This window comes from Oncorhynchus mykiss, chromosome 22, assembly GCF_057628025.1.
Source record: "Oncorhynchus mykiss isolate SJ-2025 chromosome 22, ASM5762802v1, whole genome shotgun sequence".
Classification (NCBI taxonomy): domain Eukaryota; kingdom Metazoa; phylum Chordata; class Actinopteri; order Salmoniformes; family Salmonidae; genus Oncorhynchus; species Oncorhynchus mykiss.
The window spans coordinates 7,440,929-7,468,755 of NC_143043.1; the positions used below are offsets into that span (position 1 = coordinate 7,440,929).

The 27,827-nt window shown below is 43.5% G+C and overlaps 1 protein-coding gene, 1 long non-coding RNA gene and 1 pseudogene across 3 annotated transcripts; 1 reads left to right on the forward strand and 2 right to left on the reverse strand.

Annotated features, from left to right (window-relative positions):
* Window positions 1-2,090: 2,090 nt before the first annotated feature.
* On the reverse strand, window positions 2,091-2,860 carry LOC149972784 (uncharacterized; annotated as a pseudogene). The gene has a single exon (XR_016490721.1). The product of XR_016490721.1 is annotated as an uncharacterized LOC149972784 (transcript).
* Window positions 2,861-6,332: 3,472 nt separating this feature from the next.
* On the forward strand, window positions 6,333-12,422 carry LOC149972785 (uncharacterized). The gene is made up of 3 exons (XR_016490471.1): window positions 6,333-6,823; window positions 7,399-7,721; window positions 10,180-12,422. It is a non-coding gene; the product is annotated as an uncharacterized LOC149972785 (long non-coding RNA).
* Window positions 12,423-24,098: 11,676 nt separating this feature from the next.
* Window positions 24,099-26,712, reverse strand: lrrc3 (leucine rich repeat containing 3). Its single transcript, XM_036959575.2, has one exon. The coding sequence runs from the start codon at window positions 26,710-26,712 to the stop codon at window positions 25,912-25,914; it is 801 nt and encodes a 266-aa protein (XP_036815470.2). The 3' UTR covers window positions 24,099-25,911.
* Between the last annotated feature and the right edge of the window lie 1,115 nt (window positions 26,713-27,827).

A 27,827-nucleotide genomic window follows, 5' to 3' on the forward strand; every position in this document is an offset into this window, starting at 1 on the left:
CCATACGCAAGCAGTGAAAGTTAACATTATGTTTTCAAATGACATCCCCAAGAGGTAAAATAAATAGTGAAAAAAATAGTGGTCCTAAAACGGAATCTTGAGGAACACCGAAACTTACAGTTGATTTGTCAGAGGACTAACCATTCACAGAGACAAACTGATATCTTTCTGACAGATAAGATCTAAACCAGGCCAGAACTTGTCCATGTAGACCAATTTGTGAGTTTCCAATCTCTCCAAAAGAATGTGGTTATCGATGGTATCTAAAGCAGCACTAAGGTCTAGGAGCACGAGGACAGATGCAGAGCCTCTGTCTGACGCCATTTAAATGGTAATTTACCACCTTCACAAGTGCAGTCTCAGTGCTATGATGGGGTCTAAAACCAGACTGGAGCATTTCGTATACATTGTTTGTCTTCAGGGAGGCAGTGAGTTGCTGCGCAACAGCTTTTTCAAAAAAAATTGAGAGGAATGGGAGATTCGATATCGGCCGACAGTTTTTTATATTTTCTGGGTCAAGGTTTGGCTTTTTCAAGAGAGGCTATATTACTGCCACTTTTAGTGATTTTGGTACACATCCGGCATATAGAGAGCCGTTTATTATGTTCAACATAGGAGAGCCAAGCACAGGAAGCAGCTCTTTCAGTAGTTTAGTTGGAATAGGGTCCAGTATGCAGCTTGACGGTTTAGAGGCCATGATTATTTTTGTCATTGTATCAAGAGATATAGTACTAAAACACTTGAGTGTCTCCCTTGAACCTAGGTCCTGGCAGAGTTGTGCAGACACAGGACAACTGAGCTTTGGAGGAATACGCAGATTTAAAGAGGAGTCTGTAATTTGCCTTCTAATGATCGTGATCTTTTCCTCAAAGAAGTTCACTAATTTATTACTGCTGAAGTGAAAGCCATCCTCTCATGGGGAATGCTGGTTTTTAGTTAGCTTTGCGACAGTATCAAAAATAAATGTAGGATTGTTCTTATTTTCCTCAATTAAGTTGGAAAAATAGGATGATCGAGCAGCAGTGAGGGCTCTTCGATACTGCAGAGTACTGTCTTTCCAAGCTAGTCGGAAGACTTCCAGTTTGGTGTGGCGCCATTTCCGTTCCAATTTTCTGGAAGCTTGCTTCAGAGCCCAGGGTGCAGAGGGAGTCTGGAAGGGCATCAAGGAATCTTTGGGTTGTCTGAGAATTTATAGCACGACTTTTGATGCTCCTTGGTTGGGGTCTGAACAGATTATTTGTTGCGATTGCAAACGTAATAAATTGTGGGTAGATAGTCCAGGATTGTGAGGAAAAACATTAAGATCCACAACATTTATTCCATGGCACAAAACTAGGTCCAGAGTATGACTGTGGCAGTGAGTAAGTCAGGAGACATGTTGGACAAAACCTGCTGAGTCGATGATGGCTCCGAAAGTCTTTTGGAGTGGGTCTGTGGACTTTTCCATGTGGATATTAAAGTCACCAAAAATGTGAATATTATCTGCTATGACTACAAGGTCCGATAGGAATTCAGGGAACTCAGTGAGGAACGCTCTATATGGCCTAGGAGGCCTGTAAAAAGTGATTGAGTAGGCTGCATAGATTTCATGACTAGTAGCTCAAAAGACGAAAACGTCGTTTTTTGTTGTAAATTTAAATTTAAATTTTAAATTTACTATCGTAAATGTTAGCAGCACCTCCGTCTTTGCAGGATGCGCGGGGAATATGGTCACTAGTGTAACCAGGAGGTGAGGCCTCATTTAACACAGTAAATTCATCAGGCTTAAGCCATGTTTCAGTCAGGCCAATCACATCAAGATTATGATCAGTGATTAGTTCATTGACTTTAACTGCCTTGGAAGTGAGGGATCTAACATTAAGTAGCCCTATTTTAAGATGTGAGGCATCGCAATCTCTTTCAATAATGGCAGGAATGGAGGAGGTCTTTATTCTAGTGAGATTCCTAAGGTGAACACCACCATGTTTAGTTTTGCCCACAGACACAGACTCAATGGGGATAGCTGAGCTGACTACACTGACTGTGCTAGTGGTAGACTCCACTAAGCTGGCAGGCTGGCTAACAGCCTGCTGCCTGGCCTGCACCCTATTTCATTGTGGAGCTAGATCCCTGTCTATGTTCGTAGATAAGATGAGAGCACCCCTCCATCTAGGATGGAGTCCGTCATTCCTCAACAGGCCAGGCTTGGTCCTGTTTATGGGGTGAGTCCCAAAAAGAGGGCCAATTATCAACAAATTCTATCTTTTGGGAGGGGCAGAAAACAGTTTTCATCCAGTGATTGAGTTGTGAGACTGCTGTAGAGCTCATCACTCCCCCTAACTGGGAGGGGGCCAGAGACAATTACTCGATGCTGACACATCTAGCTGATTTACTCGCTGAAGCTATGTTGTGCTTGGTGACCTCTGACTGTTTCATCCTAACATCGTTGGTGCCGACGTGGATAACAATATCCCTATACTCTCTACACTCGCCAGTTTTAGCTTTAGCCAGCACCATCTTCAGATTAGCCTTAACGTCTGTAGCCCTGCCCCCTGGTAAACAGTGTATGATCGCTGGATGATTCGTTTTCAGTCTAATACTGCGGGTAATGGAGTCGCCAATGACTAGGGTTTTCAATTTGTCAGAGCTAATGGTGGGCATCTCAGATCCCTTAACGGGAGGAGTAGATACCAGAGATGGCTCGGCCTCTGACTCCGACTCGCTGCTTAATGGGGAGAACAGGTTGAAAGTTTCTGTCAGCTGAATGAGTGACACCAGTTGTGTATTCCTACAGCATTTCCCTCCAGAAGCCATGAGAAAGATTTCCGGCTGCGGGGACCGTGCGAGGGGATTTATACTACTATCTGTACTTACTGGTGACACAGACGCTGTTTCATCCTTTCCTACACTGAAATTACCCTTGCCTAACGATTGCGTCTGAAGCTGGGCTTGTAGCACAGCTATCCTCGCCGTAAGGCAATTGTTCTCCTGTATATTATGAGTACAGTGACTGCAATTAGAAGGCATCATATTAATGTTACTACTAGCTTCGGCTGTTGGAGGTCCTGACGAAGCATGTCCAGATAAAGTGTCCGGAGTGAAAAAATTTAATGAAAAACAAAAAATATAAACTGTAATTAAAAAGTAAAAACCGAGGGGCCTCCCGGGTGGCGCAGTGGTTAAGGGAGCTGTACTGCAGTGCCAGCTGTGCCACCAGAGACTCTGGGTTCGCACACAGGCTCTGTCGGACCGGGAGGTCCGTGGGGTGACGCACAATTGGCCTAGCGTCGTCCGGGTTAGGGAGGGCTTGGCCGGTAGGGATACCCTTGCCTCATCGTGCACCAGCAACTCCTGTGGCGGGCCAGGCGCAGTGCGCGCTAATCAAGATTTCCAGGTGCACGGTGTTTCATCCGACACATTGGTGCGGCTGGCTTCCGGGTTGGATGCGCGCTGTGTTAAGAAGCAGTGCGGCTTGTTTGGGTTGTGTATCAGAGGACGCATGACTTTCAACCGTCGTCTCTCCCGAGCCCGTACGGGAGTTGTAGCGATGAGACAAGATAGTAGCTACTAACTATTCGATACCACGAAATTGGGGAGAAAAAGGGGGTAAAATTCAACAATAAATAAATAAATAAAAACCGTAAAGTTGTCAGGTATTAAAGTAAGGTTAGCAACAAAACGCACAGCAGCACGTAAACAAGTCTGCAAGTTGTGACCGGAAATGACACATTATTGACATGCATGTTATCTCTGTGTCCATCCTGAGCCAATTGTAATTTTCTTAAGTCCTTTCATAATTTGGTCTGATATACTTAAATGTGTAGTGTCAGCATTTGTTGCTGGCATGTCATCCCTAAGTTTGCTTATCTTGCCAATGAAAAAGTAATCGAAGTAGTTGGCAATATCAGTGGGCTTTGTGATGAATGAGCCGATTCAATGAATGACGGTGCCAAGTTGGCTTTTTTTCTCAAAATGTCATTTAAGGTGCTTTTTACTATCATTATTTATATAATTTATCTTTGTTTCATAGTATAGTTTATTTTTATTTAGCTTAGTCACGTGATTTCTAAATTTGCAGTACATTTGCCAATCAGCTGCCAGACTTAATTGCCATATCTTTTGCCTCATCCCTCTCAACCGTACAATTTTTTAATTCCTCATCAATCCAAGGGAATTTAACAGTTTTTCCAATCATTTTCTTAATGGGTGCATGCTTATTAGTAACTGGAATAAGCAATTGTATAAATGTGTCAAGTGCAGCATCTGGTTGCTCCTCATTACTCATTACACACCACAGACCAGCAAATATTATTTACATCATCAACATATGAATCACTCCAAAACATCAGGTATGACCTCTTATACATTATATTAGGCCTAGCATTCGGGACTTTGGTTTTCCTAGATATGGCTATTATATTGTGATCACTACATCCTATGGATTTGGATACTGCTTTAAAGCTAATTTCTGCAGCATTAGTAAAGATGTGATCAATACATGTTGATGATTTAATTCCTGTGATGTTTATTGCAGGCACTGGTTACAGTTTGAAATGTTTCCTTGAGTGGGCAGCTTGATGAGAGCCAGTCAATATTTAAATCACCCAGAAAATATACTTCTCTGTTGATATCACATACATTAAAAAGCATTTCACACATATTATCCAGATACTGACTGTTAGCACTTGGTGGTCTATAGCAGCTTCCCACAATAATGGGCTTTAGGTGAGGCAGATGAACCTGTAGCCATATTAATTTAACAATATTTAACATTAGATCATCTCTAAACTTTACATGGTTCTGAATATAGACCGCAACACCGCCCTCGTTAGCATTTCTGTCTTTTCGGTAGATGTTATAACCATGTATTGCTACCACTGTGTCATCAAAGGTATTATCTAAGTGAGTTTCAGAGACAGTCAGATTATGAATGCCATCTGTTACAAGCAAGTTATTGACTTCATGGACCTTGTTTCTCAAGCTGCATATTTTAATATGAGCCATTTTTAGCACTTTTCTGCGTTGCTTGATTGTTTTTAATGCTTATCAGAATAGACTTGCTCATGTTATTTATTTTGGAGCTGATCATGCAGGGTGAGCAGCACAAATTGGTCTTCCTACTAGGGCACACCGCCTCAGTGCTAACAGTGTACATTTGGTTCATAGGCTCATGATTACTGCATACAATAGCTGTAGGATAAACAGAGGTATTTGGTGCAATTAGGGGCACATACATTAAGTTACATTTTTTTCCAATGCCTCTAGGATAATGTACATTTGATGCAGCATTATGACAATTCATTTTCACAATGGTCGGGATTAACTGAGTTGGTCTTGGATCATTAAAACGTAATTGTTTCAATGCAGCCTTGAGTCCAGGAGCCAAGATGATTTGGATGGAACCCGTCATTCCTGTAGAGCAGTGGTTCCCAAACTTTTTATAGTCCCCTACGTACTCCCTCTAGCACCAGGGTCAGCTCACGCTCAAATGTTGTTTTTCCCATCATTGTAAGCCTGACACACACACACACTATATGATACATTTATTAAACATAAGAATGAGTGTTTTTGTCACAACCGGCTCGTGGGAAGCGAAATTAATGTTGGAGAATATAACACATTAGATTTGGTAAAAGATAACAAAGAAAAAACATGCATCTTTGAAATGCAAGAGAAAGGTCACAATGTATTATTTTAGGTTAGGCGCAATTCCAATTTTGGCTGTATATGTGCAAAGTTGTAGACTGATCCAATGAACCATTGTATTTCTGTTCAAAATGTTATGTCAAGTCTGCCCAAATGTGCCTAATTGGTTTATTGATACATTTTCAAGTTAATAACTGTGCACTCCTCAAACAATAGCATGGTATTATTTCACTGTAATAGCTACTGTAAATTTAACAGTGCAGTTAGATTAACAAGAATTTAAGCTTTCTGCCCATATCAGATACAGTATGTTTATGTCCTGGGAAATGTTATTTTTACTTACAACCTCATGCTATTCACATCCTGTGGAGGTTTTAAGGAAACTAGGCATATATTTCGGTTCAGTGCCTCGCAGGAGAAGCATTTTAATGTTTTAATTTAAAAAAATACCTGTTTTGTATGTCTCTTCTTCGATATAGGGGGCGCTCTTTTAATTTTTGGATAAAAAAACGTTCCCGTTTTAAACAGGATATTTTGTCACGAAAAGATTCTCGACTATGCATATAATTGACAGCTTTGGAAATAAAACACTCTGACGTTTCCAAAACTGCAAATATATTTTCTGTGAGTGCCACAGAACTAATGCTACAGGCGAAACCAAGATGAAATTTCATACAGGAAGTGCCCTTGATTTTGAATGCGCTGTGTTCCAATGTCTCCTTATATGGCTGTGAATGCGCCAGGAATGAGCCTACACTTTCTGTCGTTTCCCCAAGGTGTCTGCAGCATTGTGACGTATTTGTAGGCATATCATTGGAAGATTGACCATAAGAGACTACATTTACCAGGTGCCCGCTTGGTGTCCTCCGTCGAAATTATTGCGTAATCTCCAGCTGCGTGCATTTTTCCATTTGGTTCAGAGGAGAAACCAAACTGCCACGAATAATTTATCATCGAATAGATATGTGAAAAACATCTTGAGGATTGATTCTAAACAACGTCTGCCATGTTTCTGTCGATATTATGGAGTTAATTTGGAAAAAAGTTGTAATGACTGAATTTTCGGGTTTTTTCTTAGCCAAACGTGATGATCAAAACGGAGCGATTTCTCCTACACAAATAATTTTTGGGGGAAAAACTGAACATTTGCTATCTAACTGAGAGTCTCCTCATTGAAAACATCCGAAGTTCTTCTAAGGTAAATTATTTTATTTGAATGCTTTTCTTGTTTTTGTGAAAATGTTGCCTGCTGAATGCTAGGCTTAATGCTATGCTAGCTATCAATACTCTTACACAAATGCTTGTGTAGCTATGGTTGAAAAGCATATTTTGAAAATCTGAGATGACAGTGTTGTTAACAAAAGGCTAAGCTTGTGAGCCAATATATTTATTTAATTTCATTTGCGATTTTCATGAATAGTTAACGTTGCGTTATGCTAATGAGCTTGAGGCTATGATTACGCTCCCGGATACGGGATTGCTCGAGAAGTTAAAAAAAACTACAGTATGTATGCAATAGTGCAATACTGACCGACCCTGCAATTACATATGTGACCCTGTGCATGTGACTAATAAACTATACAAGGAGTGGTTCAATTACATTTTGGGTGCTGAGACAGTTTTGCCTTCCTAGCATTCTTTAGCTTGACAATTTTCTCATCAATTGTTTTTTCAGTAAGCTTCAAGTTTCTTTTTGTCTCTTCTTTCAGACATTTTTTTTTTCATCCACATTTTCAGATTCAATAATAAAAAATGTCTCATTCATATTTTCAGATTCATTTTCAGATTCAATAATAACTTCACATGAACCTCTCCTCGTGGGACGAGATTGTCCGCTGTTCACGGTACTGTGGAGGCACGAGCTGAGGAAAAAGGTACGAGCTGGACGAAGACAAGAGCGAGGACGACCCTTCACCTGTGCGGCCCGGAAGTATGCAGTTGAACAACTGGAGGAGACCATCGATTTCGTGGGACCAGCCGAGACACCCACTGGGGGCCAACTGAGGGAACAGTTTGGGACTGTCCAATGGGAGGATCCGAACTTGAAACCCGCCATAGACCAAGTGATAGTGGTAGATGGACAGCTACTTCTGTGGGTGAGTGACTGGTGATACCCCCATTTCCAAAACAAGAATAACCTTTTGTATCAGGTGTCACGCCAACAGGGGGGACTTCGAGAGGTACTGTTGCTGCCCCGATGGTACGTGGGAACCGTTCTTCAACTGGCCCACCTGATGGGGGCACACCTGGGAATGGAGAAGACCCAGGAACGGATCGCCGCTCGGTTCCACTGGCCTGGGATGAGGAGGGCAGTGGAAGACTATTGTCGCAGCTGCCCGGATGTCAAATCACGGCCCCAAAAGCACACTTCCGAAACCCGCTAGTCCCCCTACATTCATCGGGGTACCCTTTGTATACATCGCCATGGACATCGTGGAACTCCTGGTAAAAATGGCACGAGGACACCGGTACATCCTGGTAATAGTAGATTATGCCACCTGGTATCCCGAGGCCATTCCCCTACGGGCGACGGTATCCAAGGGAATCGCCCGAGAGCTGTTCCTCCTCTTTAGCCGGTTGGGCATCCCTGAATGATATCCTGACATACCAAGGTACTGAGTTCATGTCCCGCCTAATGAAATATTTGTGTGCTCTCCTGCAGATCAAGCAGATCTGGACCTCTGACTTTCACCCGCAGACGAATGGGTTGGTCGAGCGGTTCAGTAAAACACTCAAACAAATGTTACGGAAGGTCATTGAGCATGACGGGAAGAACTGGGACCAGCTATTACCCCACCTGATGTTCTCGATCCGAGAAGTACCCCAGTCATTCACCGGATTTTCCCCTTTCTAACTCCTCTATGGGAGGAGGCCACGCAGCCTACTGGACCTTGCCAAGGAGGTGTGGGATGCCCAGCCGACCCTCTTACTTTCTGCGGTGTGGATTCAGACCAACACCTTGTCTCCGACCTGGTCTTCTCTGGGCTTGGGGCTTGTGGGCACTGGGCCTTCTCCATGTGTTTCCTTACCACTGGCTATATGGCTGTCATCCACTCCCTCATCGTCTCCACGTGTTCTACCATGCTGTGAAGGTTCCTGGCAACATGGCATGGGCCGTACAAGGTGATAGAGAAGCTGGGACCCAGAACATCAAGCCCCAGGAGAGGAAGGTCCATGTGGTATGTGACTGGCCCGTTCCAAGGACCAAGACACAGGTCAAGTCCTTCCTGGGACTGGCAGGATGCTACAGCCGGTTTATGCCCAACTTTGCGGCTATAGCCTCCCCCCTTACCGGTCTAACCAGGGCTCACCTCCTGAAAACAGTGAAATGGACGTGCGAGACCGAAGCGGCGTTCAGACGCATGAAGGAAGCGCTGTGCTCCCATCCGATTCTTGTAACGCTCGATTAGCCATCCGGGGGGACTTTTCGAGGCCTGGTGACCGAGTCTACATCACGTGGCAATGGCTCTCTCTGCTGGACAAGCCAGGTCTCGACAGCCTCTCCGGCCAGAACTAATTGGGGCTGATTGTGGTTGGTAAGTAATCAAGGGGCTGATTGCTCACCAGCAGGACGAGTCCCATAAAGTTGCCAGATGGGCAGCACACAGGGTTGGAGACTGGGGGAAGAGTCCATTTACTTCCATATAGTCGTGCTCAGTACCAGAGATAATAGAGGGAGCTCGGTTTTGTTCCCGACAGGATACAGCAAGACTCTGGAGCCCAGAAGACAGTATACCGGAGGAGGTCTTCTGGGGGAGACCTATTCTTTTCTCTTTGTTATTTGTTAAACACCCTTGAAACCAAGCTAATTCAATTGTGTCCCTGTCTGATCTGTGTAAACGTCTTGACCAAACCCCCTGGTCTGCCACATTATGTAAAAGTACAATGAAATGGTACCAAGCATATGGTTTTCATGTGGTTGATACCATTCCATTGACTCTATTACAGCAATTACTATTAGCCGTCCTCCCCTCATCTGCCTCTGGTATACAGTGAAAAATCTATTCCTTTAACTTCTCTAGGGTAGGGGGCAGCATTGGGAATTTTGGATGAAAAGCGTGCCCAAATTAAACTGCCTGCTACTTTACCATAAAAGCTAGAATATGCATATAATTAGTGGATTTGGATAAAAAAAACTTGAAAGTTTCGAAAACTGTTTGATTGATGTCTGTGAGTATAACATAACTCATATGGCAGGCAAAAACTTGAGAAAAAATCCAACCAGGAAGTGGGACATCTGAGGTTTGTAGTTTTTTTACTCTTGCCCTATCGAATACACAGTGTCTATGGGGTCATGTTGCACTTCCTAAGGCTTCCACTAGATGTCAACAGTCTTTAGAACCTTGTTTGATGCTTCTACTGTGGGGGCGAATGAGAGGGGAATGAGTTAGAGGTCTGCCAGCAGCCAAGAGCTCAGTCTCGTGCGTTCACGTGAGAGTGACCTGCATTCCATTTCTACAGACACAGGAATTCTCCGGTTGGAACATTATTGAAGATTTATGTTAAAAACATCCTAAAGATTGATTCTATACATTGTTTGACATGTTTCTACAGACTGTAACAGAGCTTTTGGACTTTGTCTGCTCGTGCGTCATGAAGTTGGGCTGAACGAACTAACAACAAGGAGGAATTTGGACATAAATGATGGACATTATCGAACAAAACAAACATTTATTGTGGAACTGGAATCCTGGGAGTGCATTCTGATGAGGATCATCAAATGTAAGTGAATATTTATAATGCTATTTCTGACTAATGTTGACTCCAACATGGCGGATATCAATTTGGCTTGATTTGTCGTCTGAGCGCCGTACTCAGATTATTGCATGGTTTGCTTTTTCCGTAAAGTTTGTTACATTAAGGAGAAGTATATCTTTAATTCTGTGAATAACACTTGTATCGTTTATCAATGTTTATTATGAGTATTTCTGTAAATGTATGTGGCTCTCTGCAAAATCACCGGATGTTTTGGAACTACTGAACATAACGCGCCAATGTAAACTCAGATTTCTGGATATAAATATGAACTTTACTGAACAAAACATACATGTATTGTGTAACATGAAGTCCTATGAGTGTCATCTGATGAAGATCATCAAAGGTTAGTGATTCATTTTTATCTATATTTCTGCTTTTTGTGACTCCTCTCTGGAAAAAATGGCTGTGTTTTTCTGTGACTTGACTCTGACCTAACATAATCGTTTGGTTTGCTGTCGTTGTAAAGCCTTTTTGAAATCGGACACTGTGGTGGATTTACAACAAGAGTATCTTTAAAATGGTGTAAAATACATGTATGTTTGAGGAATTTTAATTATGGGATTTCTGTTGTTTTTTGAATTTGGCGCCCTGCAGTTTCACTGGCTGTTGGCAGGAGGGATGCTACCGTCCCACGTACCCTAAAGAGGTTAAATAAATAAATACTGCAATGTATTACTGAAGCAATTTAAAGCGATAATCCAACACTACACCACCACTGAAATGCTGCCAGTGAAGCATTAAGCATCCTAATTAGAAATTACACAAATAAATGTCATTCTTTTTCACACTCCATGCACCGTCTGTTGTACCCCTGTATAATCTCACCCCACTGTTCTTACAGAGCACTTGACCCCTTTCAAAACAAGACAAAACCCCCTTGACCTTTACACTGACGTGCCAGGTTGCAACGTGTTTTCGATCTTATCCTGTAACCCCTGCCATGACATCTAGTGCAGCTCCGGGGTGCCACTTTCTTAATTACATTAGTTAGACATTAAAGCGAGGTGGGCTACTTTACAGGCTGCACTGAATGCATGATTTCCTATAGGCTCTGAGGGTTGCTGTTTTCCAAGAAGTGTTAGTGAGGTTCAGGTATTGATTTATTCCTACACCCTTCCCAAATATACCACCAAATCTATAGGTAACATTTATACCAGTTAATGGACGGACATTAATCTCTGTAGGCATAATCATTGCTTTGAATGGGAAGATGGGGGCTGGTTGAGATAGATTTGTGTATTTTAGTGATAATAAACCGTACCAATGAATAATCTCGATTAATATGCAATACCCATTCTTTCAGATCTGCATACGCTATCCCTGAAGCTGCAATTAAAATCAGATAAAATATACATTAAACCTTTGTTTGTTTGGTGTTCGGAGAATACCCAATGCTCTCTCATCAGAATACTAGCCAAAAATACTCCCTGTGATTGGAATCCAAAATGCTTTAATTTCTATTCATGTGAAGTTGGAATTACCTTTGCAGCAATACCACCGTAATCAAGTCGGTGAAAAAAAAAACATAGAAGGGAGTACAAAACCCTACAAAGTCTAGGTGAAAGATGACAGAAAATATTGACTCTGCATTACAGATGCCACTGAAGTTCAGTTGATTGATGAAGTCTAAATTTATGGACACTGTCAATGTTTGAAGCCCTTCCTCCTCTAAATGTGATTAATGGGAAATCTCAGTGATGCTTTCAGAGGCAGAACACATATATTTTCAGAAGTGGTATATGGGCATCCAGTAACTGGCAGATGCAGAGGACTAAAATGATTAGGAGGAGGAGTGGAAGAGGAGGAAGAGTTGGAGGAGAGAAAGTGGTTAAAGAGAGGAAGAGGAGGAGCAGCGGAAGAGAGGGAAAAGAAGAGAGGAAGAGGACAAGGAAGATGGGATGGAATATTCTAGATTAATGTTAACAGTTAAAGTCAGGAATAGTACACATACTAATGCAATTTTCATACTATTCTGTCAACCCAAACCATACTGTACTGGCTCTGATATTTTCTTAAAATAAAGATAGATACCCACATAATGTTGAATGCCCCCACTGTTTTATTGAGTGCATTGTTTATCTCCGGAAGCCTCTCAGCCTGACAAAGACGTTTGCAGAACACATTCAACCCGAACCAGGTCTTACTCCACACAAAAGGCCCACTACCCAGAACAATGTCAGTCACTGGACGGTGGGCAATGTCGCTGAGTCAACAGTATGCAACAATACACACTTGCTCTCCTGACCTTTTAATGCTATTTGAGAGCCACATTGATCTGATATCATAAGGTCATTCAGCACCCAGTCCTTTGAAAGTAATGAATTGCCTGTATGAATTACCGTTTTAATAATGCAGACTCTGGTACACACATGATCTACCTCAAATCACAATGTCTAAGAATAATGCAACAGGAAGGAGTCTTTTGGCTTGTGTTTGAAGTAATGAGGACAGAGGGATGAATTCATGTCTCTCTCACTGTTCCTTAACCACAATGCATTTTCCTAACAGATTTTTATCTCTAGGTTAGAAAATTCTGTTGCATGCATAATAAACATCATAACACAAAAAAATATATTTTGACAATAGAATCAAGTACTGCTGACCACTCAATACATTTGTGCCAAACAGTTGCTGATACTTACATCTTAATTTGTGTCCCTTCAGCAAATGCCGCCAAATTAGTTGTGAATCAGCAATCAGCTGATAACTAATGTATCATGCTCATTTCCTTTCATGAATAGAGATGGAGAATAATGTTTTGTTGATGATAGTCATGTGTACAGGAAATGAAGTCGCTACTTATTGGGTTGGATGCGCGCTGTGTTGGGTTGGGTTGGGTTGTGTTTCGGAGGACGCATGTCTCTCGACCTTCGTCTCTTCTGAGCCCGTACGGGAGTTGTAGTGATGAGACAAGACAGTAACTACTAACAATTGGATACCACAAAATTTGGGAGAAAAAAGGGGGTAAAAAAATTGTTGCATGCAGCTACAGTGTACGCTAAGAAAGTGTGGCACTAGGGAGACATTCATTTAAATGCAGCCTATATTTTTGACTGTACATATTATCATTACAGATGTGGGAGAGGAAGAGCGGGATATGTATATGTTCCCTGATTGTATTGAGACAAGGAGTCTCTCGGTCTTGAGAGCACTGCAGCACAGAAATGCGCTCTTTGTCTCATCACAGTCTCAATCCACAGGGTCTGGTCTTGGTCTTGTCATGGCCTTGATACACTGGATACACCGGCACCGACAGAGATGGCCGCCTCGCTTCGCGTTCCTAGGAAACTATGCAGTGTTTTGTTTTTTTTACGTGCTATTTCTTACATTAGTACCCCAGGTCATCTTAGGTTTCAGTACATACAGTCGAGAAGACCTACTGAATATAAGATCAGCGTCAACTCACCATCAGTACGACCAAGAATATGTTTTTCGCGACGCGGATCCTGTGTTCTGCCTTTCACCCAGGACAACGGAATGGATCCCATGCAGCGACCCAAAAAAACGACTCCGAAAAAGAGGGAAACGAGGCGGTCTTCTGGTCAGACTCCGGAGACGGGCACATCGTGCATCACTCCCTAGCATTCTTCTCGCCAATGTCCAGTCTCTTGACAACAAGGTTGATGAAATCCGAGCAAGGGTAGCATTCCAGAGGGACATCAGAGACTGTAACGTTCTTTGCTTCATGGAAACATGGCTCACTGGAGTGACGCTATCGGAGGCGGTGCAGCCAGCGGGTTTCTCCATGCATCGCGCCGACAGAAACAAACATCTTTCTGGTAAGAAGAGGGGTGGGGGCGTATGCCTTATGGCTAACGAGACATGGTGTGATGAAAGAAACATACAGGAACTCATCCTTCTGTTCACCTGATTTAGAATTCCTCACAATCAAATGTAGACCGCATTATCTACCAAGAGAATTCTCTTCGATTATAATCACAGCCGTATATATCCCCCCCCAAGCAGACACATCGATGGCTCTGAACGAACTTTATTTGACTCTTTGCAAACTGGAATCCATTTATCCGGAGGCTGCATTCATTGTAGCTGGGGATTTTAACAAGGCTAATCTGAAAACAAGACTCCCTAAATTTTATCAGCATATCGATTGCGCAACCAGGGGTGGAAAAACCTTGGATCATTGTTACTCTAACTTCCGCGACGCATATAAGGCCATGCCCCGCCCTCCTTTCGGAAAAGCTGACCACGTCTCCATTTTGTTGATCCCTGCCTACAGACAGAAACTAAAACAAGAGGCTCCCACGCTGAGGTCTGTCCAACGCTGGTCCGACCAAGCTGATTCCACACTCCAAGACTGCTTCCATCACGTAGACTGGGACATGTTTCGTATTGCGTCAGATAACAATATTGACGAATACGCTGATTCGGTGTGCGAGTTCATTAGAACGTGCGTTGAATATGTCGTTCCCATAGCAACGATTAAAACATTCCCTAACCAGAAACCGTGGATTGATGGCAGCATTCGCGTGAAACTGAAAGCGCGAACCACTGCTTTTAATCAGGGCAAGGTGACTGGTAACATGACCGAATACAAACAGTGCAGCTATTCCCTCCACAAGGCTATCAAACAAGCTAAGCGTCAGTACAGAGACAAAGTAGAATCTCAATCTCAATCTCAATTCAATGGCTCAGACACAAGAGGCATGTGGCAGGGTCTACAGTCAATCACGGACTACAAGAAGACATCCAGCCCAGTCACGGACCAGGATGTCCTGCTCCCAGGCAGACTAAATAACTTTTTTGCCCGCTTTGAGGACAATACAGTGCCACTGACACGGCCTGCAACGAAAACATACGGACTCTCCTTCACTGCAGCCGAGGTGAGTAAGACATTTAAACGTGTTAACCCTCGCAAGGCTGCAGGCCCAGACGGCATCCCCAGCCGCGCCCTCAGAGCATGCGCAGACCAGCTGGCCGGTGTGTTTACGGACATATTCAATCAATCCCTATACCAGTCTGCTGTTCCCACATGCTTCAAGAGGGCCACCATTGTTCCTGTTCCCAAGAAAGCTAAGGTAACTGAGCTAAACGACTACCGCCCCGTAGCACTCACTTCCGTCATCATGAAGTGCTTTGAGAGACTAGTCAAGGACCATATCACCTCCACCCCACCCGACACCCTAGACCCACTCCAATTTCAAATCAAATCAAATCAAATCAAATTTTATTTGTCACATACACATGGTTAGCAGATGTTAATGCGAGTGTAGCGAAATGCTTGTGCTTCTAGTTCCGACAATGCAGTAATAACAAGTAATCTAACTAACAATTCCAAAACTACTGTCTTGTACACAGTGTAAGGGGATAAAGAATATGTACATAAGGATATATGAATGAGTGATGGTACAGAGCAGCATAGGCAAGATACAGTAGATGGTATCGGGTACAGTATGTACAATGAGATGAGTATGTAAACAAAGTGGCATAGTATAGTATAAAGTGGCTAGTGATACATGTATTACATAAGGATACCGTCGATGATATAGAGTACAGTATATACGTATGCGTATGAGATGAATAATGTAGGGTAAGTAACATTTATATAAGGTAGCATTGTTTAAAGTGGCTAGTGATATATTTACATCATTTCCCATCAATTCCCATTATTAAAGTGGCTGGAGTTGAGTCAGTGTCAGTGTGTTGGCAGCAGCCACTCAGTGTTAGTGGTGGCTGTTTAACAGTCTGATGGCCTTGAGATAGAAGCTGTTTTTCAGTCTCTCGGTCCCAGCTTTGATGCACCTGTACTGACCTCGCCTTCTGGATGATAGCGGGGTGAACAGGCAGTGGCTCGGGTGGTTGATGTCCTTGATGATCTTTATGGCCTTCCTGTGACATCGGGTGGTGTAGGTGTCCTGGAGGGCAGGTAGTTTGCCCCCGGTGATGCGTTGTGCAGACCTCACTACCCTCTGGAGAGCCTTACGGTTGAGGGCGGTGCAGTTGCCATACCAGGCGGTGATACAGCCCGCCAGGATGCTCTCGATTGTGCATCTGTAGAAGTTTGTGAGTGCTTTTGGTGACAAGCCGAATTTCTTCAGCCTCCTGAGGTTGAAGAGGCGCTGCTGCGCCTTCTTCACGATGCTGTCTGTGTGAGTGGACCAATTCAGTTTGTCTGTGATGTGTATGCCGAGGAACTTAAAACTTGCTACCCTCTCCACTACTGTTCCATCGATGTGGATAGGGGGGTGTTCCCTCTGCTGTTTCCTGAAGTCCACAATCATCTCCTTAGTTTTGTTGACGTTGAGTGTGAGGTTGTTTTCCTGACACCACACTCCGAGGGCCCTCACCTCCTCCCTGTAGGCCGTCTCATCGTTGTTGGTAATCAAGCCTACCACTGTTGTGTCGTCCGCAAACTTGATGATTGAGTTGGAGGCGTGCGTGGCCACGCAGTCGTGGGTGAACAGGGAGTACAGGAGAGGGCTCAGAACGCAACCTTGTGGGGCCCCAGTGTTGAGGATCAGCGGGGAGGAGATGTTGTTGCCTACCCTCACCACCTGGGGGCGGCCCGTCAGGAAGTCCAGTACCCAGTTGCACAGGGCGGGGTCGAGACCCAGGGTCTCGAACTTGATGACGAGCTTGGAGGGTACTATGGTGTTGAATGCCGAGCTGTAGTCGATGAACAGCATTCTCACATAGGTATTCCTCTTGTCCAGATGGGTTAGGGCAGTGTGCAGTGTGGTTGAGATTGCATCGTCTGTGGACCTATTTGGGCGGTAAGCAAATTGGAGTGGGTCTAGGGTGTCAGGTAGGGTGGAGGTGATATGGTCCTTGACTAGTCTCTCAAAGCACTTCATGATGACGGATGTGAGTGCTACGGGGCGGTAGTCATTTAGCTCAGTTACCTTAGCTTTCTTGGGAACAGGAACAATGGTGGCCCTCTTGAAGCATGTGGGAACAGCAGACTGGTATAGGGATTGATTGAATATGTCCGTAAACACACCGGCCAGCTGGTCTGCGCATGCTCTGAGGGCGCGGCTGGGGATGCCATCTGGGCCTGCAGCCTTGCGAGGGTTAACACGTTTAAATGTCTTACTCACCTCGGCTGCAGTGAAGGAGAGACCGCATGTTTTCGTTGCAGGCCGTGTCAGTGGCACTGTATTGTCCTCAAAGCGGGCAAAAAAGTTATTTAGTCTGCCTGGGAGCAAGACATCCTGGTCCGTGACTGGGCTGGGTTTCTTCCTGTAGTCCGTGATTGACTGTAGACCCTGCCACATGCCTCTTGTGTCTGAGCCGTTGAATTGAGATTCTACTTTGTCTCTGTACTGGCGCTTAGCTTGTTTGATAGCCTTGCGGAGGGAATAGCTGCACTGTTTGTATTCGGTCATGTTACCAGACACCTTGCCCTGATTAAAAGCAGTGGTTCGCGCTTTCAGTTTCACACGAATGCTGCCATCAATCCACGGTTTCTGGTTAGGGAATGTTTTAATCGTTGCTATGGGAACGACATCTTCAACGCACGTTCTAATGAACTCGCACACCGAATCAGCGTATTCGTCAATGTTGTTATCTGACGCAATACGAAACATCTCCCAGTCCACGTGATGGAAGCAGTCTTGGAGTGTGGAGTCAGCTTGGTCGGACCAGCGTTGGACAGACCTCAGCGTGGGAGCCTCTTGTTTTAGTTTCTGTCTGTAGGCAGGGATCAACAAAATGGAGTCGTGGTCAGCTTTTCCGAAAGGGGGGCGGGGCAGGGCCTTATATGCGTCGCGGAAGTTAGAGTAACAATGGTCCAAGGTCTTTCCTCCCCTGGTTGCGCAATCGATATGCTGATAAAATTTGGGGAGTCTTGTTTTCAGATTAGCCTTGTTAAAATCCCCAGCTACAATGAATGCAGCCTCCGGATAAATTGTTTCCAGTTTGCAGAGAGTTAAATAAAGTTCGTTCAGAGCCATCGATGTGTCTGCTTGGGGGGGGATATATACGGCTGTGATTATAATCGAAGAGAATTCTCTTGGTAGATAATGCGGTCTACATTTGATTGTGAGAAATTCTAAATCAGGTGAACAGAAGGATTTGAGTTCCTGTATGTTTCTTTCATCGCACCATGTCACGTTAGTCATAAGGCATACGCCCCCGCCCCTCTTTTTACCAGAAAGATGTTTTTTCCTGTCTGCGCGATGCGTGGAGAAACCTGTTGGCTGCACCGCTTCGGATTGCGTCTCTCCAGTAAGCCACGTTTCCGTGAAGCAAAGAACGTTACAGTCTCTGATGTCCCTCTGGAATGCTACCCTTGCTCGGATTTCATCAACCTTGTTGTCAAGAGACTGGACATTGGCAAGAAGAATGCTAGGGAGTGGTGCGCGCTGTGCCCGTCTCCGGAGTCTGACCAGAAGACCGCCTCGTTTCCCTCTCTTTCGGAGTCGTTTTTTTGGGTCGCTGCATAGGATCCACTCCGTTGTCCTGTTTGTAAGGCAGAACACAGGATCCGCGTCGCGAAAAACATATTCTTGGTCGTACTGATGGTGAGTTGATGCTGATCTTATATTCAGTAGTTCTTCTCGACTGTATGTAATGAAACCTAAGATGACCTGGGGTACTAATGTAAGAAATAACACGTAAAAAAACAAAAAATTGCATAGTTTCCTAGGAACGCGAAGCGAGGCGGCCATCTCTGTCGGCGCCGGAAGTTCATCCGGCTTACCGCCCAAATAGGTCCACAGACGATGCAATCTCAACCACACTGCACACTGCCCTAACCCATCTGGACAAGAGGAATACCTATGTGAGAATGCTGTTCATCGACTACAGCTCGGCATTCAACACCATAGTACCCTCCAAGCTCGTCATCAAGCTCAAGCTGTGTCGTTGTATCTATCGAACTGCTTTGCTTTATCTTGGCCAGGTCGCAATTGTAAATGAGAACTTGTTCTCAACTTGCCTACCTGGTTAAATAAAGGTGAAATAAAAAAATTAATAAAATAAAAACTGGTCCTCCCACAACCGTAAGGCTCTCCAGAGGGTAGTGAGGTCTGCACAACGCATCACCGGGGGCAAACTATCTGCCCTCCAGGACACCTACACCACCCGATGTCACAGGAAGGCCATAAAGATCATCAAGGACATCAACCACCCGAGCCACTGCCTGTTCACCCCGCTATCATCCAGAAGGTGAGGTCAGTACAGGTGCATCAAAGCTGGGACCGAGAGACTGAAAAACAGCTTCTATCTCAAGGCCATCAGACTGTTAAACAGCCACCACTAACATTGAGTGGCTGCTGCCAACACACTGACACTGACACTGACTCAACTCCAGCCACTTTAATAATGGGAATTGATGGGACATGATGTAAATATATCACTAGCCACTTTAAACAATGCTACCTTATATAATGTTACTTACCCTACATTATTCATCTCATATGCATACGTATATACTGTACTCTATATCATCGACTGCATCCTTATGTAATACATGTATCACTAGCCACTTTAACTATGCCACTTTGTTTACATACTCACCTCATGTATATACTGTACTCGATACCATCTACTGTATCCTGCCTATGCTGCTCTGTACCATCACTCATTCATATATCCTTATGTACATATTCTTTATCCCCTTACACTGTGTATAAGACAGTAGTTTTGGAATTGTTAGTTGGATTACTTGTTGGTTATTACTGCATTGTCGGAACTAGAAGCACAAGCATTTCGCTACACTCGCATTAACATCTGCTAACCATGTGTATGTGACAAATCAAATTTGATTTGATTTGGTCTCAAGATCTTGGTTTTAAGGGTTCTGGTCTGGGTTGCAAGATCTGGTCTTGACCATAATGTATGTCTTGCCACATCTCAATAGCTACCAACCTAAATGACACATTATAAGAAAAGGTAGTGGATACATCACATGAATCACTGGAGCATACTTTTCCTTTTGAAGGCTACTAACTGTTCTCATGAAAACTAACAGATTGGCTTATCACTTCTCTTGGATCTACTTCCCTTGGAGTAATAATGGTTAATAGAATTTTAACATTAGTTTGAGCCATTTTTCAAAATATGTAGATTTTTGTAGATTACTTATTATTTACGAGGGCTGACAAAATGTGAGTAAGGACAATTTGATGAGTCATTGCCAGATGAGATTAGTCAAAAGGGCTGTTACCTCTAAAATCACATTTCTTTCAATATCACTTTACGTTTCCAGGACAAGTATTTTATGTTGAAAGGAACGTATCTATTTTGAAAAGTTTACGTGGCTGAAGGCTTGGAGTTCAAGTCCCATTAGTGGATTAGACTAAATCGGGAGTAAGCAAATTGAGTGAATCCGTAGTGCAGATGTTCCGGCAATGGATTTAATTCAGGCTCAGAACTTCTACAGGATTGGTATCCCCCCGCAGGACGGTTGAACTAACTTGCGCTAATATGATTAGCATGAAGTTGTAAGTAACAAGAACATTTGCCAGGACATAGACATATCTGATATGGGCAAAAATATAAAAATCTTGTTAATCTAACTGCACTGTTCAATTTACAGTAGCTATTACAGTGAAAGAATACCCTGATATTGTTTGATAAGAGTGCAGTTATGAACTTGAAAATGTATTAATTAACCAATTAGGCACAATTGGGCAGACTTGATACAACACTTTGAACAGAAATACAATGGTTCATTGGATCAGTCTAAAACTTTGCACATACACAATCTAAATTGCACCTAACTTGGTATAATACATTGTGCCTTTCACTTGCATTTAAAAAAAACGCATTTAAAAAACACAGTGCTTTGAAAGGTTGGAGTGCTTTGAAAGGTTGGTAATGGCTCACATCAACACCATTATCCCAGAAACCCTAGACCCACTCGAATTTGCATACCGCCCAAACAGATCCACAGATGATGCAATCTCTATTGCACTCCACACTGCCCTTTCCAACCTGGACAAAAGAAACACTTATGTGAGAATTCTATTCATTGACTACAGCTCAGGGTTCAACACCATAGTACCCTCAAAGCTTGTCTCTAAGCTAAGGATCCTGGAACTAAACACCTCCCTCTGCAACTGGATCCTGGACTTCCTGATTGGCCACCCCCAGGTGGTGAGGGCAGGTAGCAACACATCTGCCATGCTGATCCTCATTACTGGAGCTCCCCAGGGGTGCGTGCTCAGTCTCTTCCTGTACTCCCTGTTCACCCACGACTGCATGGCCAGGCACGACTCCAACACCATCATTAAGTTTGCCGATGATACAACAGTGGTAGGCCTGAATGCCGACAACGACGAGACAGACTATAGGGAGGAGGTCAGAGACCTGGCCGGGTGGTGCCAGAATAACAACCTATCCCTCAACATAACCAAGATTAAGGAGATTATTGTGGACTACAGGAAAAGGAGGTCCGAGCACGGCCCCATTCTCATCAACGGGGCTGTAGTGGAGCAGGTTGAGAGCTAATCGTTACCTTGGTGTCCACATCAACAACAAACTAGAATGGTCCAAACACACCAAGACGGTCGTGAAGAGGGCACAACAAATCCTATTCCCCCTCAGGAAACTACAAAGATTTGGCATGGGTTCTGATACGGCAATTGCTCAGCCTCTGACCACAAGGCACTATAGAGGGTAGTGCGTACGGCCCAGTACATCACTGGACCAAGCTGTTTGCCATCCAGGACCTCTAAACCAGGCGGTGTCAAAGGATGACCCTACAAATTGTCAAAGACCCCAGCCACCCCAGTCATAGAATGTTCTCTCTACTACCGCATGGCAAGAGGGACCGGAGTGCCAAGTCTAGGACAAAAAGGCTTCTCAACAATTTTTACCCCCAAGCCATAAGACTCCTGAACAGGTAATCAAATGGCTACCCGGACTATTTGCATTGTGTGCCCCCTCCAACCCCTCTTTTTACGCTGCTGGTACTCTCTGTGTATCATATATGCATAGTCACTTTAACTATACATTCATGTACATACTACCTCAATTGGGCGGACCAACCAGTGCTCCCGCACATTGGCAAACCGGGCTATCTGGATTGTGTCCCGCCACCCGCCACCCGCCAACCCCTCTTTTACGCTACTGCTACTCTCTGTTCATCCTATATGCATAGTCACTTTAACCATATCTACATGTACAGACTACTTCAATCAGCCTGACTAACCAGTGTCTGTATGTAGCCTCGCTACTTTTATAGCCTCGCTACTGTATATAGCCTGTCTTTTTACTGTTGTTTTATTTCTTTACCTACCTCTTGTTCACCTAATACCTTTTTTGCACTTTTTTGGTTAGAAAACAATACATTAATAAAAGCAAACCGATGCAGTATCTCAGGTGGTCCTCTGCTCAGTGTGTTTTGTGTCGATGTTCATGAACTAAAAGAAAAGTTGAAATCCTCCAAATATGATCATTTCCATATACAATATTTGGCTTGGTTGTAGACATAGTAGAAGTAGTGGTAGTGGTAATGGTGGTGGGGGCGGCTCCCGAGTGGCGCAGCGGTCTAAGGCACTGCATCTCATTCCTGGTTCGAATCCAGGCTGAATCACTTCCGGCCGTGATTGGGAGTCCCGTAGGGCAGCACACAATTGGCCCAGCGTCGCCCGGGTTTGGCTGGCGTAGGCTGTCATTGTAAATAAGAATTGGTTCTTAACTGATTTGCCTAGTCAAATAAAGGTTAAATAAAAAAGTAGTAGTAGTACAACAATATTATAGGACCTTTATGATTCATATAATGATATACATCTCTATTTTTGTACATTTATAGTAGTCAACTCACTCAGGGACATTGGTAAGCTGAAGAAAGTTATGAATAACAACCTTTATTTTCCAATGCTGCTATGGTGTCCATTTTGAATCCCACAGATTATAAATTTAAGTAACAATTCTACATTGACACATAGAAACAACAGAAATTGCACAATGGTAATTCCAAGAAATTACTGGAGACCTTTCAATTCTATAACAATGTGCAAATTTAAATGACCTAATGACAATAACACTTTAGACCGGGCCCAGTCCCAGAAAAACGGACACTTGGCCCATTCATTGAACATTATGACAACATTGAAACAACATTTTTACCTATTTTAGCATGTGGGATATCCCATACAAGCACAGATTGTATAAACCATACAAGATGTTGACTCACGTTTGACCACTAAAACACCAAATAAAATGAGGAAAAAGTCTAACTACACAGATAAAAACTTCCTACCCAGCAGGCAAAAATTGACACAACGTCTTAAGAACAATATTCTGATTGAGAAGACGTCATATTATCAGATGTCATATTTTGGTTGTTATCTGGTCAAATAACCAGATAAAGATGTATTTATATTGATTGCTAAAAATACATTAATGAAACTTCCTTAAAATAACCACTATACAACCTGACAATGACACCATAATTACTTCATTGCAACCAACGTTCCCCCTGAGTAGCAACTAACTAAATTAAAAGACAGCATTAACGGGAATTGTACATGGCAGAAGGAAAGGGGGGGCACATGATCTAGTACAGCCCAATACACAGTGTTAAGGTGTAGAATCGCAAGAGATGTCAAGTGAAAATAGTGTTCTAAAATAATTAACCTTCACCTGAATATAAATGAAATGATAGTCTAGATGATAAAATGCCGAATTTGTCAATGTACAGTGAGGGAAAAAAGTATTTGATCCCCTGCTGATTTTGAACATTTGCCCACTGACAAAGAAATTATCAGTCTATAATTTTAATGATAGGTTTATTTGAACAGTGAGAGACAGAATAACAACAAAAAAATCCAGAAAAACGCATGTCAAAAATGTTATAAATTGATTTGCATTTTAAGGAGGGAAATAAGTATTTGACCCCTCTGCAAAACATGACTTCTCCAAGTCATTAAGGTTTCGAGGCTGACGTTTGGCAACCCGAACCTTCAGCTCCCTCCACAGATTGTCTATGGGATTAAGGTCTGGAGACTGGCTAGGCCTCTCCAGGACCTTAATGTGCTTCTTCTTGAGCCACTCCTTTGTTGCCTTGGCCGTGTGTTCCGGGTCATTGTCATGCTGGAATACCCATCCACGACCCATTTTCAATGCCCTTGCTGAGGGAAGGAGGTTCTCACCCAAGATTTGATGGTACATGGCCCCGTCCATCGTCCCTTTAATGCGGTGAAGTTGTCCTGTCCCCTTAGCAGAAAAACATCCTCAAAGCATAATGTTTCCACCTCCAAGTTTGACGGTGGGGATGGTGTTCTTGTTGTCATAGGCAGCATTCCTCCTCCTCCAAACACGGGGAGTTGAGTTGATGCCAAAGAGCTCCATTTTGTCCTCATCTGGCCACAACACTTTCAGACGAGCATGTATATGTGCTTTCTTGAGCAGGGGGACCTTGTGGGCGCTGCAGGATTTCAGTCCTTCACGGCGTAGTGTGTTACCAATTGTTTTCTTGGTGACTATGGTCCCAGCTGCCTTGAGATCATTGACAAGATCCTCCCGTGTAGTTCTGGACTGATTCCTCACCGTTCTCATGATCATTGCAACTCCACGAGGTGAGATCTTGCATGGAGCCCCAGGCCGAGGGAGATTGACAGTTCTTTTGTGTTTCTTCCAATTGCGAATAGTCGCACCAACTGTTGTCACCTTCTCACCAAGCCTCTTGGCGATGGTCTTGTAGCCCATTCAAGCCTTGTGTAGGTCTACAACCTTGTCCCTTGTCCTCTTTGGTCTTGGCCATGGTGGAGAGTTTGGAATCTGATTGATTGATTGCTTCCGTGGACAGGTGTCTTTTATACAGGTAACAAACTGAGATTAGGAGCACTCCATTTAAGAGTGTGCTCCTAAACTCAGCTAGTTACCTGTATAAAAGACACCTGGGAGCCATACATCTTTCTGATTGAGAGGGGGTCAAATACTTTCTTCCCTCATTAAAATGCAAATCAATTTGTAACATTTTTCACATGCGTTTTTTTCTGGATTCTTTTGTTGTTATTCTGTCTCTCACTGTTCAAATAAACATACCATTAAAATTATAGACTGATCATTTCTTTATCAGTGGGCAAACCCACAAAATAAGCAGGGGATCAAATACTTTTTTCCCTCATTGTATGTCCTTTTTCGTAATTTGATCACTCTGTTGTCAAACAAAATGTTCATGTGCCGCAGGAAATGCAACTTTTAGTGTATTTGAGGTTTAAAAAGGCTTCTAAAGTTTGGAATTTCCACTTTAAAATGTCAGACTTGGTTTCTCCCGACGAAAAACGTATCAACCCCTACAAAAATGCTCATTATAATCCACATAATAATTCACATTTCCTGTTGCGGAAAGATTATTTTCCTGCTGTGAGAAACTGGTCAAATTAAGGTAGTATATCTGTGTCCATACAGAAAGACAGAGAGCAATTATAAATACTAAAGGTCCAGATGAAGTCCAGATCTATTGTCTCCTAAGGCCACCTAAAATAAATCCCAGCTCAAAAATCAAGAACACCATTCCCCCTATCATCCACTCACTCACTCACTCACTCACTCACTCACTCACTCACTCACTCACTCACTCACACACTTTCTCAAATGTGTGCCACAGCGGGCCTGCTAGAGAACCGTGCTGATCGTGTCAAAGTCTTTGCTGATCTGCGAGCTGCTGGGCAGGGACTTGAGGTACTCCATGTGCCTCCTGGCATCCTCCTGGTTCTGCCGCACGTAGTAGATCACGTAGGCTATCACCATGGTGAACCAGCCGAACACAGTGACGAACATGGCCACATCGGTGGTCTTGTGGTGGAAGTTGCAGAAGTTGATGCCCGAGTCCAGGACCTGGATAATGGGTTTGCCGGCGTACTCCTCCTCCACAGCCGTGTGACAGCTCACCTCGTTGACCGTCTCTGGGTCCAGTCTCAGCTCCCTCAGGACCTCCTGCAATCTGCACTCGCAGTGCCAGGGATTGTTGGAGAGGCTGATTTTGGCCTGAAGTTTGGCAAATGCCTCTTTGGGCACGCTGCTTATGCGGTTGTTGGACAGGTCCAGGACCCGAAGGACGTCGGAGACCCCCTGGAAGGCCCCAGCGTCCACCGTCTCAATGGCGTTGTTGGACAGATCCAGTTCCTGTAATCTGTTGAGGTCCTTAAAGGCCTGTTTGGGGATCTTGGTAATCCTGTTTGAGGCCAGCAGCAGGACTACAGTGTCATGCGGCAGGTCAGCCGGGATGTTCTCCAGGTTGCGCGACATGCACTGCAGCACGGCAAGGCTGTTCTTCTCCATGCAGTGGCAGCTCTTGGGACAAGCGGTCACCAGTGCACTTCTGAACATTATTCCAAAGTGCAAGGCCCACAAGAGAGCCGAGACAGCTGAGAGCAAGGGATTTCTGGGCCGATCATGACCCATACGGTTGGACATCTTCAGCTGTGTGCTCCTGCTGGTCCTGTCATGAAAGAGCAGTCATGGTTAAACCTTGTGTCACGTTGTTCTATCGTTATGGCTTGAAAACCACGAGACAAGACAGTTTTAACTTCCTTACAAGCTGTCAAGGTTTTATCTGTAGTTAATCCATCAGATCCATCGGTGAAGTATAATTTTCATGTCCTGCTGTTTCCAAAGGGTTTCAGTAGAGCCCAGTTTCACATGAGCTGCATTGAGAGTATTCCAGGTAGAATCCAAGAGGCTGATTTCTGATTGGAAAGAGAAGAGAGTTACTCAAGAGGGAACGGTATCTTAGAGGGAGATGAAGGCAACTATAAGGTGGAGGTAGGCTGAATGTGTTACCGGTACCCTCCTCCCATGTCGAGAACTGAAAGAAGAAAAATAGAATAGTGACAGTCCTAGTGAAAAAGGGAATTACTAGACATAGTTTCTTCTTAGAAGCAGTGACAGAGAAATACATGAAGGCCATACTGTAAGAGTTTTAGGGTAGGTTTAAGTATTTTAGGGATAAGGTTTTATATCAAGATTACTTTCCTAAAATATTCATACAATTGTCCTGAGGGCATCAGCCAAATTGGTTTTGCTTGCACATTGGGCATGGTCAATTCAAGTGTCACACTGTTTACACATTTGTAAAATGATAATCAAGGACAATCCATTTCACTTAAAGGAAATCTCATAAAGCAGAGAGACACATAGATTGATCTTCACTTACATTATCAGATCATATTAGGATAGCCTAATTCATTTATAATGACTTACAACATTTGAATGAAATTAATTTATCCTGCTTCTGCAGGATAGTGCCAGTTTAATAATGATTACACCCTCATGAACTGTGCTTCTCTTCTCATAACGTAACATATCAATGCTTCAGCTGCTCAATCATATTTCCACATAAAGGAAAACTGATGTCATACGTTTACACAACTAGAATGGATCCACTGTGCCAATCTATTATATAATTTTCACTATAGGTGCTCCCTCTTGTGGATTATGCTGACCATGCAGTTTATTGTTGTACTTGATGCCAACCTGTGATGGGACTGGGGGCACCAATGTGACATTTAGACATTTTATAAACCATTTTT

Excerpts from the sequence above, each read along its gene's own strand:
- lrrc3 (XM_036959575.2), bottom strand. The coding sequence starts at position 26,712 with ATGTCCAACCGTATGGGTCATGATCGGCCCAGAAATCCCTTGCTCTCA.